The sequence below is a fragment of the Nicotiana sylvestris genome, chromosome 2 (assembly GCF_000393655.2).
Source record: "Nicotiana sylvestris chromosome 2, ASM39365v2, whole genome shotgun sequence".
NCBI lineage: Eukaryota > Viridiplantae > Streptophyta > Magnoliopsida > Solanales > Solanaceae > Nicotiana > Nicotiana sylvestris.
In genome coordinates, this window is record NC_091058.1 from 158,230,209 (window position 1) to 158,243,749 (window position 13,541).

Here is a 13,541-nt window from a genome sequence, read left to right on the forward strand (position 1 = left end):
TTTTTTTTTTTGGGATCCGCAATATATAGACTTGTTATGTTTACTTCTACTTTCAAAAATCAAAAATCAAAAATTAAATGACCATGTGTCGCAGTATATATTAGAGAATACTGTGTTTTCAAATTTACTTCTTTCATTATGATTAGCTGTACTCCGTAACATTTCCAAATGCATCGCTGGATTGAGATCTCCAGGTTTGACAAGATAATCTGCTCTCTTTTGAATCACAAGGAAAGATTATAAATTTGAGAGTGAAAATTAAGATAACTGCTCAAAAGAAACATAAACATCTCAACCATCGTGAAGAAAGCCAGCTGATAAACAAGATATTGCGGATTGGATGAGCAATCCTATAGCAACAAATAATGATTGTTGGAGTTTCATGTTTTACAGAACAAAGCATAAGATGACACATCCGAAGTAACAGATAATAGCAAGTAGTGACCATCTTGGATAACACTTTCTTTTTACAAATGGTGGTATCCGTGCCAGCTTGCGTAAACCTCAATTATTCCATCGAGTATCTGCTACCTCCTGCCAGTACATGCACCGGGTAGCTCTACCGACGAAGACTTAGGCATGTGGGAAGAAATCACATAGCGTTTTTTGCCTAAGATTGAACTTTCTAATCAAGCACAAAACACCTGTCCCTCCAGAAGAAAATAAGGCACTAGGCCACCTTTCTAGGAAAGGGTTAAGAGGACGATTAACCACTAATAGTTTTAACTAAACTGATAGATACTACAGAGTACCATTTATATAGAACAATTGAATCCGCAATCGGACATTTCAAACCTGTATAAATCTTTCATATTCTACTTACAGTGTCAAGATTTTCTCCTAATCCTTCTGATTTTACTCCTTCTCCAATTCATCCTGTAGCAGAAACATAGCCTCGTGTTGGAGAGAGAGAGAGAGAGAGCTATCTATCTGACTTCTACATCTCAGTAGCAGCTTTAGGGAACTAACATACCTCAATGTAGCTTCTGAAATCAGAAGAAGCTTCGATGTGCCCTTCATTCAGGTATGACTGAGCAGTATCTTCAATGTTGTCCAACCTGAAATGCTTTTCTATCAATATCTTAATTACCTATAATCATTTCATGTTCCAATCATAAACCAGTACTGTTTCAGTAACTCATTGTTCAAAGAATAGTTGTATCATTCATGTTAATCTGTATTCAGGAAAATGCTTGTCAAGCTGGAATAACAAATAATGCACTCAAAGATTGATAATCAGGTGTCTAAACACAGAGTGTATTTTAACGTCACAAACCGCAGACTGCAGAATTGAAAGAAAAAGATTGTTCGGGTTAACGTAATACCTGTAGATGTAATTTACCATTATGCCTCCACTTTGAGCAAGGCCCTTTTGTGACCGATCAGCCATCCAGTTTAGCCTTCCAATCATCTAAAATTGATATTCTAAGTTATAAAAGGGGGGAATACTGAGAATACTAACGCAGAGGGACTCTGTGAGCTTTTCTCACTCCATGCAAAAAAAGGGAAAAAGAATAGATCCACATCTCACGCATATATAGTAACATCCACTTCAACAGAGCAGGATGATTATCCAATAATATATAGGAAAAGAAAACTAGAAAGCAATTTAAACAAAAATATGCATGCAAGCTTCTAAAAAAGAACAACATATCGAATCTTAATCCTATTATAGGATTCGAATGGAAAAGAAGTCAGTTTGCACAGATTTGGTTTTGTGACCACTAGCTAATTCCGATACTAACTTGCATACACATCTGGGTATCAGCAATCCTTATACTAGACATAGAATTCCACGTACTCAGCTAGTTCTAATAATCCAACAAAGTAATGCCCTTCGGATGTTTCTCTCTTCTCATAATTAGGTTTCACTATTTCAGTTCTTATGCTTGCAAAACACTTCAAGAGCGCATGCAGACAAATGTTGTGTTTGGTCTATTAAAGCTTCAACTTAGTAGAGCAAAACCCTAAAATGAGTGTAGGTATTACTTATTAGTGCATTCATTTAAATTGTCCCAAGGTCCCAAGCATACACATTCTTTACATGGAAATTTTCTTTCCACGAATGTTCAGGTGAAAATAGGTTCTCGGGATCTCGGAAAAGCTGAATGTCAAGGAAGGCTTCTTGTATTTCTATATATGTTTACATCCCATGAGCAAGGGAATTTAGACAAAGCTCATAATGCTAACTAAGGAAATAAAATAAATCTATACAATCAATCCAGCTATCAAATCAAATCAGAATAAAATCAGATCTCCTAAATATAATCAAATCTCTTGAAATCATGTTAATCAACACTCCTAAATCAAGTCTCCTTGAATCATGCTAATCAACGCTCCCCCTCAGGTTGGTGCAAAGATGTCGTACATGCCCAACTTGCAACTCTAAGTATGAAAAGTTCGCTTGTTGAGACCTTTGGTAAACACATCAGCTAGTTATTTTTCCGATGGCACATGAAACAAACTCAAGACACCAGTTGTAACTTTTTCTTTGATGAAGTGTCGATCAATTCCCACATGCTTTGTTCGGTCATGCTGGACTAGATTATCAGCTATACTGATGGCAACTTTATTGTCACAGTACAAGGAAAGTTTTCCTTTTTCATACAGTCTCAATTCCTGTAGTAGCTTGTGTAGCCAAAGCAGTTCGCAAACACCCTAGGCCATAGCTCTATATTTTGCCTCCGCACTTGATCTAGCAACTACACTTTGCTTCTTGTTTCTCCAAGTAACCAAGTTTCCTCTTACGAGCGTACAGTAACCGGATGTTGATCTTCTGTCATCTAAAGATCCAGCCCAATCCGCGTCTGTAAAGGCTTCTATTTGGAGGTTGATCATGTTTGGAGAAAAGTAGACCTTTCCCTGGAGCAGACTTCAGATACTACAAAATGTGAAAGACTGCTTGCATATAAGGATCTCGGGGATCATGCATGAACTGACTCACCAGGCTAACTGAATAGGCTATGTCTGGTCTAGTGTGGGAGAGATAAATGAGTCTTCCAACCAGCCTCTGATATCTCTCCTTACCAACTGATTCTCCAACTCCGCTTTGTAACTTGTGATTGCTTTCAATGGGCGATTCTGCGGGTCTACAACCTGTCATACCGTTTTCTTTCAAAAGATCCAGAATATACTTCCTTTGAGAAATAAAGATTATTCTTTTGGATCTAGCAACCTCAATTCCCAAGAAGTACTGCAATTTTCCTAGATCTTTGATCTCAAATTCATGTGCCAACAACTTCTTCAATCGAGACATCTCCTCTTTGTCATCTCCTGTCATTACTATGTCATCAACATAAACTATGAGAAGAGTAAGTTTACCCGTTTGATGTCTTATGAAGAGGGTGTGATCAGCATTGCTTTGTTGGTAACCGAAGGAGATCATTGCTTTGCTGAATCTGTCAAACCAAGCTCTGGGGATTGCTTCAGTCCATTTAAGGCTTTCTTCAATTTGCATACTTTTCCTTGACTCTGTGCAGTATCAAATCCAAGAGGAATCTCCATATACACCTCTTCTTCTAAGTCTCCATGAAGAAATGTATTCTTCACATCAAACTGTTGCAAGTCCCAATTAAGATTAGCTGCACAAGATAAAAGAATTCTAATAGTGTTCGTCTTAGCAACAGGGGCAAATGTCTCTTGATAATCCACTCCATAAGTCTGAGTGAATCCCTTAGTCACCAATCTTGCTTTGAATCTTTCAATTGAGCCATCAGCTTTATGCTTCACAGTAAAGACCCATTTGCAGTCAACCAACTTCTTGTCTAGTGGTGAAATGACAAGTTCCCATATCTCATTTTTTGACAAGGCCTTCATTTCTTCAATCATAGCTTGCTTCTATTTAGGATCTGCAAAAGCTTCCCTCCAATTCTGGGGAATAGACACAGAAGAAATAGACAAGGCAAAGATTCTATAGGAGGGAGACAAAGAATTATAGGAGACAAAATTAGATAAAAGGTATTTGGTGGTGCAAGATCTGACTCCTTCTCTGAGAGCAATAGGTTCATCTAACTCATTCGGAAATGTAGATAACTCACCAGTAGTAAAAGGTTCAGCTTCGGTAGATTGCATGATTGCTTCTTTTGCTCTATTTTTCCTTGAGTAAGTTTTCAAATTAGGCCTATCCAAACGCCCAATAGTCTCCCCCTGAATTCTTTCTCCAATTTCACTTTCCCCTGTGACAATATCATCAAGAGGTCCAGTAATGGAACTAGGTAAACTTACCTTTTCTTCCTTACTGCTCTCCTCCTGAAGAGGTGATGAGGTAATACTGAAATAGGGCTCAGATTCTCGAAAGGTAACATCCATGCTAACAAAAAATCTCCTAGAGGGGGGATGATAACATTTGTAACCTTTCTGTGTCGGAGAATACCCAATGAAAACACACTTTATAGCTCTAGGATCAAGTTTCCCAGAATTTCTAGTGTGAACAAAGCAAACACACCAAAACACCTTTGGAGGAACAGTATATTCATTCTTACCCTTTAAAGTTTCCAGAGGACTTTGAAAATTGAGGGGTTTAAGTGGCATTCTGTTGATAAGATAGGAAGCCGCTAGAATAGCATCCCCCAATAAGGTTTTGGTAGATGCATGGTGAACATAAGAGATCTTGCTACTTCTAACATATGCCTAATTTTTTCTTTCAGTGACCCCATTTTGTGCACTAGTGTAAGGACAACTAGTCTGATGGACTATCCCATTTGACTCCAAATAAGCACCAAATCTTTTATCCATGTATTCGCTGCCATTGTCAGTTCTCAAGATTTCTATTTTGGCATCAAACTGAGTATAAATCATCTTATGAAGTGACTAAAAACAAGAGAAAACTTCACTTTTGGCTTGTAACAAATATACCCAAGTCATCCTAGTGCAGCAATCAATGAAAGTAACAAATCATCGACTACCAGACAAAGAAACAGTTTGGGTAGGACCCCATACATCACAATGAATAGTCATAAACGAAGTTGTGCTTCTATTATCACTCACAGGATAAGAGTTTCTAGTATGCTTAGCATATTCACACGCATCACAGAACAAAGATTCAAATCGAGTATTTAAAAACAAATCGGGATATAACTTCTTCAAAACAAATAATGATGGGTGTCCTAACCGTCTATGCCGTTGTATTATTTTGTTGGTTGACATCCTTACTTTCTCCAAAAAAGGCTTGACCAGAGTTTTGAATCTCATCTAATATATACAAGTCATCACGCAATCTACCACTGCCAATCCTTTTCCTTGTTTGGGAACTCAGGGACATGGAGCACAGATGATAGTTTAATATTAGGAGTACAAATGACAGAACTTGTTCCAGAGATAGGTGTTAAAGAACCATTGGCTATTTAACATTATCGACAATCCAAAAATTAAGGCTATCAGCAAAGGCAGTACCTGATTGCACATGATTGGATGTGGCAACGTTAGTGGAGTCAAGTTTGGCTAGGAGACAACGGAGAAGCTGAATTTCATCAGAAGACAAGATTTCTCCAGAAACCGTCTCCTTGAATGTCTCCATATTTCAGCCCAATCAGAAGGAGTTTGTGTTGCGGACAATCAACAAGAGAGAGAAAACTCGACCTCTTTGATAAAAAAGGAACCCTAGTGCTGCGAGGGAGATAACTCACCTAAAAAAGGCAGCAACCCCAAAAGCTAGCTCAAGAGGTGAGGATTGTCCAAGTCCATATAAGGAGACCACCCATCCCCTTCATTGTCGATGTGGGACTCAACACCCCCTCTCGCGCCCAGGACTGGACATCTGGAGCGTGGACAATTATGGGGGCCCAACATCGGAAAATCGGGATGGGTCCTGCTCTGATACCATGTTAAATTTTGAGAAGAAGAAGAGACTTCTTGTATTTCGGTATATGTTTACATCCCATGAGCAAGGAAATTTATACAAAGCTCCTAATGCTAATTAAGGAAATAAAATAAATCTATACAATCAATCCAGCTATCAAATCAAATAAAATTATAATAAAATCAGATCTCCTAAATATAATCAAATCTCATGAAATCATGCTAATCAACACTCCTAAATCAAGTCTCCTTGAATCATGCTAATCAATAATTTATAAATTAGTCCTCTATCCTAATACATAATTAGAGAGGAATTCTGATAACTATCTCAATGAAAATCATGTGGAAGAAGTTACTGACCCTTCCCAGCAGTAGTTTAGAGAGAGGAATAAACAAAATTCATTTGGTTTATCCTTTGGATAGTAGTTAAAAGTCTTCTCTCTTGTTGGATCTTAACTTTAATATTAAGCAAAAAGTGGTTCCTTTTTTTATTCAAGAACCTAAAATTTTTATTCACAGAGAAGAAACCAAAGTAGAAAGTGAATTTGCAGAACATGGACCGCTTGGCATACCGCTCCATTTTGTAAGTGGAAATTTGCAACCGAATCTAGAGCTTTTCCTCTCTTCTTTTCTTTCAATAGGTACCTGTTCCAATCGAAGAAGTAACAATATGGCAACTCAATGTATGATATTACCTCAATACCGTAAACTTTCACATGATAGAAATGCATGTCAACTTCACACTATAAAGCTGTACAGCCATAAATGCAACAACAGACTTTTAATCACTGTGAAGCAGATAATCTTGACATAAAAGAAACATCTTGTTTGAAGGAGAAAATTTTTACAATCACATTGCCTTAATATCACCACCAGGAAACCCAACAAGCAAGGAAGACAACTCATGTCTAAATGGAGGATTTCTAAAGCTTCCACTATTTAGCTTTAGCATACCTGCCACAAAGTCGCATCATAGGGGTTCTCAACGCAGATACCAGATTAGGTGAATTGGTCCACTCATGGTGCTTTGATGTCAATAAATTCCACATTACTTCAGTACCACTGCTTCCCATATCAGAACCTCTGCAAGAAAAGATAGATCATTAGGAGGACAGAAAATTGTTGCTTGAAAAGTTACAACAACAATCTCAGGGAACAACAAAAGCACAAATGTGTTTAACTTTGAAGAAAGTTTGCTATATTTTAGAATGAAGTATCTACTAGATATGAAGTTAATCCTTTTATATTTGTTCTCCGTCTGAAGAAAAATATGCAATAGCAATATGCTCTACTTAATTTTATGAATGAATTATCCTGCGGACTTTGCATGGTCCAACCATTGCCATCGTACACCATGCTGACAGTTACCCAGGAAACAGGGTAGAACACATTCCCGAAAATCCAAGCAACATTTTACTAAATAGGAGAGCGATAAATCCCATGCCGTTGGTTCCCAGAATTAAAATTAATATTCCTCTCTACATTCCCAAGCCAGAAAATGCTATAAAACACACACTTACCCTGATGCATCCATAAGTGCTTTTTCTTCTTCCAGTCTAAGCAAATTTTCTTTGAAGGCAGAACCAGACATCTCTGACGAAGCCAACTTTGATAAGAGCCATTGCCTATAACCAGGGATAGGACTAAGAGTAGCAAATACCTGCAGACCAGTTCTGTATATCATTTTCACAGGAAACCTTACATGTGAGAAATGGTGCAACAAAGAACTAAAAGTTTGATTATGAAACCTGAAAGCACCATAAATTCATCCAGATAAATTTAACATTTAAAGTTATAGACTGAAGTGCTGTGGAAGTTGAGGGCTGGATCTTGTTCAAGTAGGACAAGTTAAACACCATTGAAGATGCCAGAAGTACAGACTTGAGTTTGTCTGGTTTACAAACAAAAGCTTCCTCGGAGAAACAAGCAGTTCATCCAAGACATATCTGCCGAATATTTCATTGAAAGTACTAGTAGTAGACTATCCCTTAATATGAAATTAATTGCTAAACACAAAGATCAATGCATAACAAATTCTTCACAGCTCATTTGAACTCTTCATGCCAAATACCTTCACAGAAAATTATCTATATCCTCTAAATTAGCAATCCCACTAAAATTGTATTCCCCTTGCAGGGTTTGGAACTTGCACCTCGAGAAGACAGAATTGGTACAAGTAATTTAAAGAGTTCTACAAACACATCCGCTTCTCAACATTTTAACTCCAACACACAGTGGAAGTTTACATAGTAGTCGCTCAAAAACCCAGACCATTTGATGAAAATACCATAACTTACAGAGACATTGGGCATATCTTTTTTCACCACATCAACCACACGTTTGATAAGAAACTTCCCCAGGTTGACTCCTGATAAGCCAGGCTGCATGTTTAAAAGAATAAAATACTCTTAAACGAAGGATCAAAACATAGCAAGAATATGTGGAAGAAGAAAATAGGAAATTGGGCATGCCAATAGTAAATCAGTTTAAATCACTGTTTATTTATCTCAGTGAACAAAGAATGTAGAAATAATCAAAGTGCCAAGAGTAGATTGAAGTCCGCGTTTTCTTCCTCAAACGGTGCAAATGAAAGAAAAGATGCTCTCCTGAAGATTTCAGTCAGATGTGTGTAGAAATTACATTTAACAGTTAAAGTAGAATTCTTATACTTCCTTTTCCTCTTCCTGTGAGCATCATATATTTTGATTATGCTGCCTAAAGAAAAAGACAATTTTCTTACTCAAAGACCAGAACTGAAGAACAGTATACTTCTCATTTTCTGGATAAATAGGGAACTACATGTCTCTATCTTTCTAAAAGCAGCAAACAATTTTCTCCATCCCTGCAGCGAGAGGTGCGAAAGGTTGCATGTACCAGTTCCCTTGGCGACGACAATAAATTCTAGTTTTGCTTGCTAAGATAAAGTAAGCTGCATATTTTCTGGTCTAGCATCATTTAAAAGTCAACATTTACAGTGCGCAAAAATTGCTACCCAACTTTGGAAACAAGTTGTTTTCAGAAACAAAGTAGGAGTTGGCCTCCAAAAACAAGTTGATACCCAAAGCACTTCCAATTGTACTTTTGGGATGAATATGGGCCCTGCTTCTAGAAAGTGACCAAAAGATTTAGAATTGCACTTTAACCTTTGTTCTTTCTTTTTCTGCCACCCAGAATTTTCTTCCTTCAACAGAAAAGAATTATTAGTTCGGTAGCATATGTGTAACCAGGTTTAATCTATTTGCCTTCATCCATAACCTTGGAAAATGTCTAAGGGCTTTACCGGGAACTTTATCCTGAATTACAAACACAAATTCTAATCAAACCAAACGAACCAAATCAAATAAAAAACGCGACCATTTTCTAATCCAAACGCAACCTTAGAAATATCTAAGTTTCTCACACACTGGGCGGGTATCCGATACGGATGCGGATCTAGAGTTCGGATCCTTCATGATCTAAATTTTAAGATTCAGGGGGTACTGATCCAGGTATGGATACGGGTGTGAGGATTCATCTAAAAATAATTCAAATATCTAAAAATAGAGTTATAAAAATATGTCTAAATTATGAGACATTATGTGAAAAATTTACAAGGTACTCCAACAACAACAACAACCCAGTATAATCCCACAAGTGGGCTCTGGGGAGGGTAATATGTACGCAGACCTTACCCCTACCCCGAAGGGTAGAGAGGCTGTTTCCAGGAGACCCTCGGCTCAAAAAGCAACAGAAGCCGCTATATTAGTACCATATAAATGCATAATAAAATAACAGCAATACAATAGATATGAAATACAGAATACAAAATACGAAAAAGATGGCTGGTATAGTAAAACTAGCAGGTAAAGCCCTGCATCAATAGACGACCAATGACATTCTTAGTCTAACTCCTAACTGGCTAGTCTCACTCTATTGTGCTGTAGAAATATTCACAATAGAATGTCATTAAGAAGTACTCCAAGAAGGAGAAAATATTAATTAAGAGGAGAATCTGAGAAGGAGATAAAAGGAAAGGACAGACTTAGAAATTTCTATATACAAAGTATTCCATTTTCTTCAATTTCACCCTAGCCTTTGTTTTGATTTTAGAAATCATTGTATTTGCCCTAATTTCTCTGACGATTTGGACAAAGTACCCAAAATCAGTTGAACTCCAGTATGGATCCCACACCCACGTCGTGTCGACATGGGTGCAACACCGAAAGTGAAGAGTCCGAGCAACTTAGAGAATATAGAGCTCTTCAAACTTAAGAAAGATGTCAACATACCTGAGTTGATGAAATAGAGTAAAAAATTGCACAAGAAGCCTCATGTTCAGAAATTGGAGGATAATCCCACAAGACCTCCTGCAATGATTAGAGAGTTGTTAATGGCAGCGAGCAGCAACAAAGTTAAACTAGAGTAATTCGAGACTTTTTCACCTGTATGGTCGCCGCCACATCCTTCATAAGTGCAACCTCAATAAAAATAAGTGGTTCACCTGAAAAAAAGAATCAAACATTAGGCTTGATATGGTTAATTAGCAGAATGAGAAGAAACAAGATGCTATGTATCTTATACTGCATAAGTAAGAAACAAACATTCTAGTGCTTCTAGATCTAATCATCAAAGCCTTCCTGATGCTAGTCTTACTTTTATAAGAAAGTTGATTTGCTGTATGTATCTTATACTGCATAAGTAAAATTCGTCCACACTTTTGAGTACTAAGAAGGACAGATTGACATATAAACATTCAACAGACCGCCTTAAGGCCAACTCTCCCAATTTTACATGCGACAACATCTACACTTCTGGTTCTAGAAAAAGTGCACCTCCTATGCTCTGCTTTAGAAAGTGATGCATCCACCTGATTAATTTTGATCAGCATGACCAACAACAAGATCATATGCTGAATATTCTCTTAAGAAAGGATCCAAAGCCTTGATCTAGTAATTGCAGCATGTTCACTCTCATAAAGCGTCATTCCAATTATGAAACACATGGAAACAACCTTGAAAACTTTGTTTACCAGAAGAAGAAAAATGTTCTTCCACATAGACTACTGAATGAGATTTTTATTCACAAACAATGGGAAGAATAGTGAACAGAAATGTGACTAGAGTTTACTCCTTAACCAAGAAAGGGATTGCTAACCAGATATTGCTGGATGGAAGTACCCAAAGCAGCGGCGACCTATTCCCAGCCTTCTTTTCAGGTCTATAAGATTGCTTATTGGATGCACAGCCTAAGCACAAGAAAAATTTATACAAAAATGCAATGTGAGAATATAATACATGAAAGGCAAAGAAGGAAGAAAAAAAAAGTACCTCATATGCAACAATTTTTTCCAACAAAGACGCAGGATCATCCCATGTAATATTGTGAAGCTCCAAATTAGCAGGACTGAGCCATGTAATCAGTTTCTCCTTTAAGTGGGAGTCTAATGCTCGCAGAGATGCTATATTTACGTCTCTGCAAATTCATTGAATAACCATCTATGAAGTCCCTATTTCATAGGTATAAATATATAGAAAATTAAAAACAAATTTCCACTGAATCTGCAGATTTTCATTGATCTTATAATCAAGACAGTGTTTGCACAAATAAAGCAAAGACAGATCACTTCATTTGGGACATAACCTTACTCGAGAATATGAAGAATATCAGCTCGCATATCAGACAGGAACTTCAATCCCCCAGGATGTGTATTGAGCCGCTCGAAAAGAACTTCATACATAGGCTTGAGAGCCTGCCTCAAATTCCGCTCAATCCGGTAGAAAGCAGATAACGATCCTTCTTCTTCATGATCACCACTATCATCAGCCTTATCTGCCAAAGCTCTAAACTTCTAAACCCAACTAACAAAATAAAAGTAACGAAGAAGACACACTCATAAGAATGAAAAAAGGACCCACCGCTTGGGAGCTGAAGATCAAGATGCTGCTTCATTAACTCGCGAACTTGGGTCCGATTGAGATCATACTCTTTAGCTAGTGAGAGAAGTATCTTATGACGATTTTCTGGGGAAAGGAAAAAGTATCCCTGCAAAGTTAATGCTCAACAATTACTAACTTGACAACTAACAAAGTATCAGTAGAAATAACTGATTATTTCGTGCTGTGGTGGAAGTTCACCTCTGAGAAATCATCTAGAGCAACATCTACAATTTCTGTCTTGTTCGTCGACATGGCTGAGTGCATTGACTCCCGTACTTGGGTGAACTCTCTGAAAGTTGAACCATTATAAGTAATCCCGCAGCAGCACTGAAGATAATAAGTTACAAGTCTTCCTTTTTCCTTTTATATATATCTGTGAGAAAAATACTCTAACTATTCCGACCATAAATTTGACGGGTTTATCAACACTGACATTTTCAATATTCAGCCACTTAATACCAACTACAGGAAACTCTTACTCCCTCAATACCCATTTTATGTGTCACACTTTCCTTTTTAATGTGTTGCAAAAAGAATGGCACATTTCTATATTTAGAAAGAACTTAACTTTGAACTTCTCATTTTACCGTTGATGAGAAGATTTTCAGCCACACAAATGCCTATGGCTTGTTTTAGACATTAAGTTTCAAAAGTCTTTCTTTCTTTCTTAAACTCCAAGTGTAGTCAAACACCGTCACATAAATGGGACAAAGGGAGATTTCCCAAAAAAGAAATTATGTAACCTGTTATATACTGATAAGGCAAAATGCCGTCAATGTAGAACTTAAATCATTAACATTTTACAAGGAAAGCTTGGTCCTGACATTAACAAACAAAACTTGACCAAAGGACTCCGAAAAACATAGAGATGAAATAGGTGCTTATAGACAATCAAGATTGTTTTATACTGGAAAAATTTCTCCTATTTTTTTTTTTTTTTGGGTTTGTGGGGGGTTGAAAGTTGAGTAAAATACAGAAATACAAACAGATAACGTATTAAAGACCTTTGTGGAAGAAGTGAAGCATCCGGAGAAGAAGAAACTTTATCACCTTCCGGTTGAGAGACTTGCATTTGATTCAATTTGCTCTATTTTATATTCAATACCAAAGAAAAAGATTAAATAAAATAAAAACACCATAAAATGATGAATTGAATCAAATCCAATTAGGAAGGGAAAAAAGCAGGAACTAATTCGTGAAAATTGTGTGATAAAAGTGGAGGAGAGTGAAGTAAAGCTTACAGAGAGAGGTGAAAGAGGTCGCATTTTGGTACGCATAAGAATGGCCAGACCTTTCTTGTTCATCATTCTACTTTTTCAGTTGACATATACAAATCATATTTGGTTTCTGTCTGTTTGATTCGTACTACGAATTTTCTTGGTAGTAACCGAAACAAATTCACGGCAGTGTCACGGGCCCGAATTGGCGGACCAGTTTGGTAGAAATGGCGTGGGGTAGCCATTATTTAAGTTTGTTATTTATTTTTTATCCAACAATTTTAATGTGGAGCAAAAATAGTTACTATTTTAATTTCAATTTCGTTTTCTTTCGTACCCTTTTTTATTATGCTTTGCTTTGTATCAGAATGTCATTTTTATTGACATTTAAAGAAAAAGGCAAATGTGCAAGGTCACAACAGAATGTGTTAGACCATGTGAACGAGAATTCACCAATTTGAGTTTTTACTTCTTTGACTCTAATTACAGATATCTAAGTCTCTACGTGTTAACCAAAGATCTTGGAATTATTGGCATGGAAACTAAGATTTCAAAAGTTAAGGACACTTGGTCCAGAACTTAGACTAACAAGCTCAAAAGTTAAGGACAATAG

The 13,541-nt window shown here is 37.0% G+C and overlaps 1 protein-coding gene across 3 annotated transcripts; it reads right to left on the reverse strand.

Moving 5' to 3' along the window:
• Window positions 1-315: 315 nt before the first annotated feature.
• Window positions 316-13,143, reverse strand: LOC104235459 (uncharacterized). 3 transcript variants are annotated; one of them, XM_009789233.2, is made up of 17 exons: window positions 12,953-13,126; window positions 12,716-12,798; window positions 11,910-12,000; window positions 11,691-11,817; window positions 11,421-11,604; window positions 11,103-11,247; window positions 10,930-11,020; window positions 10,218-10,276; window positions 10,065-10,142; window positions 8,094-8,177; window positions 7,317-7,456; window positions 6,751-6,879; window positions 6,369-6,441; window positions 1,326-1,411; window positions 974-1,058; window positions 824-876; window positions 606-683 (listed from the first exon to the last, which is right to left on the reverse strand). In XM_009789233.2, exons 1-16 carry the CDS (start codon window positions 13,016-13,018, stop codon window positions 856-858), a joined length of 1,542 nt encoding a protein of 513 aa, XP_009787535.1. In that variant the 5' UTR covers window positions 13,019-13,126; the 3' UTR covers window positions 606-683; window positions 824-855. The 3 variants fall into 3 exon arrangements, with proteins under 3 accessions (XP_009787534.1, XP_009787536.1, XP_009787535.1); XM_009789232.2 differs by having other exon boundaries at window positions 316-876; XM_009789234.2 differs by lacking the exon at window positions 12,716-12,798 and having other exon boundaries at window positions 316-876; window positions 12,953-13,143.
• Window positions 13,144-13,541: the final 398 nt, after the last annotated feature.

Excerpts from the sequence above, each read along its gene's own strand:
- LOC104235459 (XM_009789232.2), bottom strand. The coding sequence starts at position 13,018 with ATGATGAACAAGAAAGGTCTGGCCATTCTTATGCGTACCAAAATGCGA. Across the intron at positions 11,818-11,909 it reads CTCTAGATGATTTCTCAGAG|GGATACTTTTTCCTTTCCCC; the intron begins GTGAACTTCCAC and ends TTAACTTTGCAG. Across the intron at positions 10,143-10,217 it reads ATGTGGCGGCGACCATACAG|GAGGTCTTGTGGGATTATCC; the intron begins GTGAAAAAGTCT and ends TAATCATTGCAG.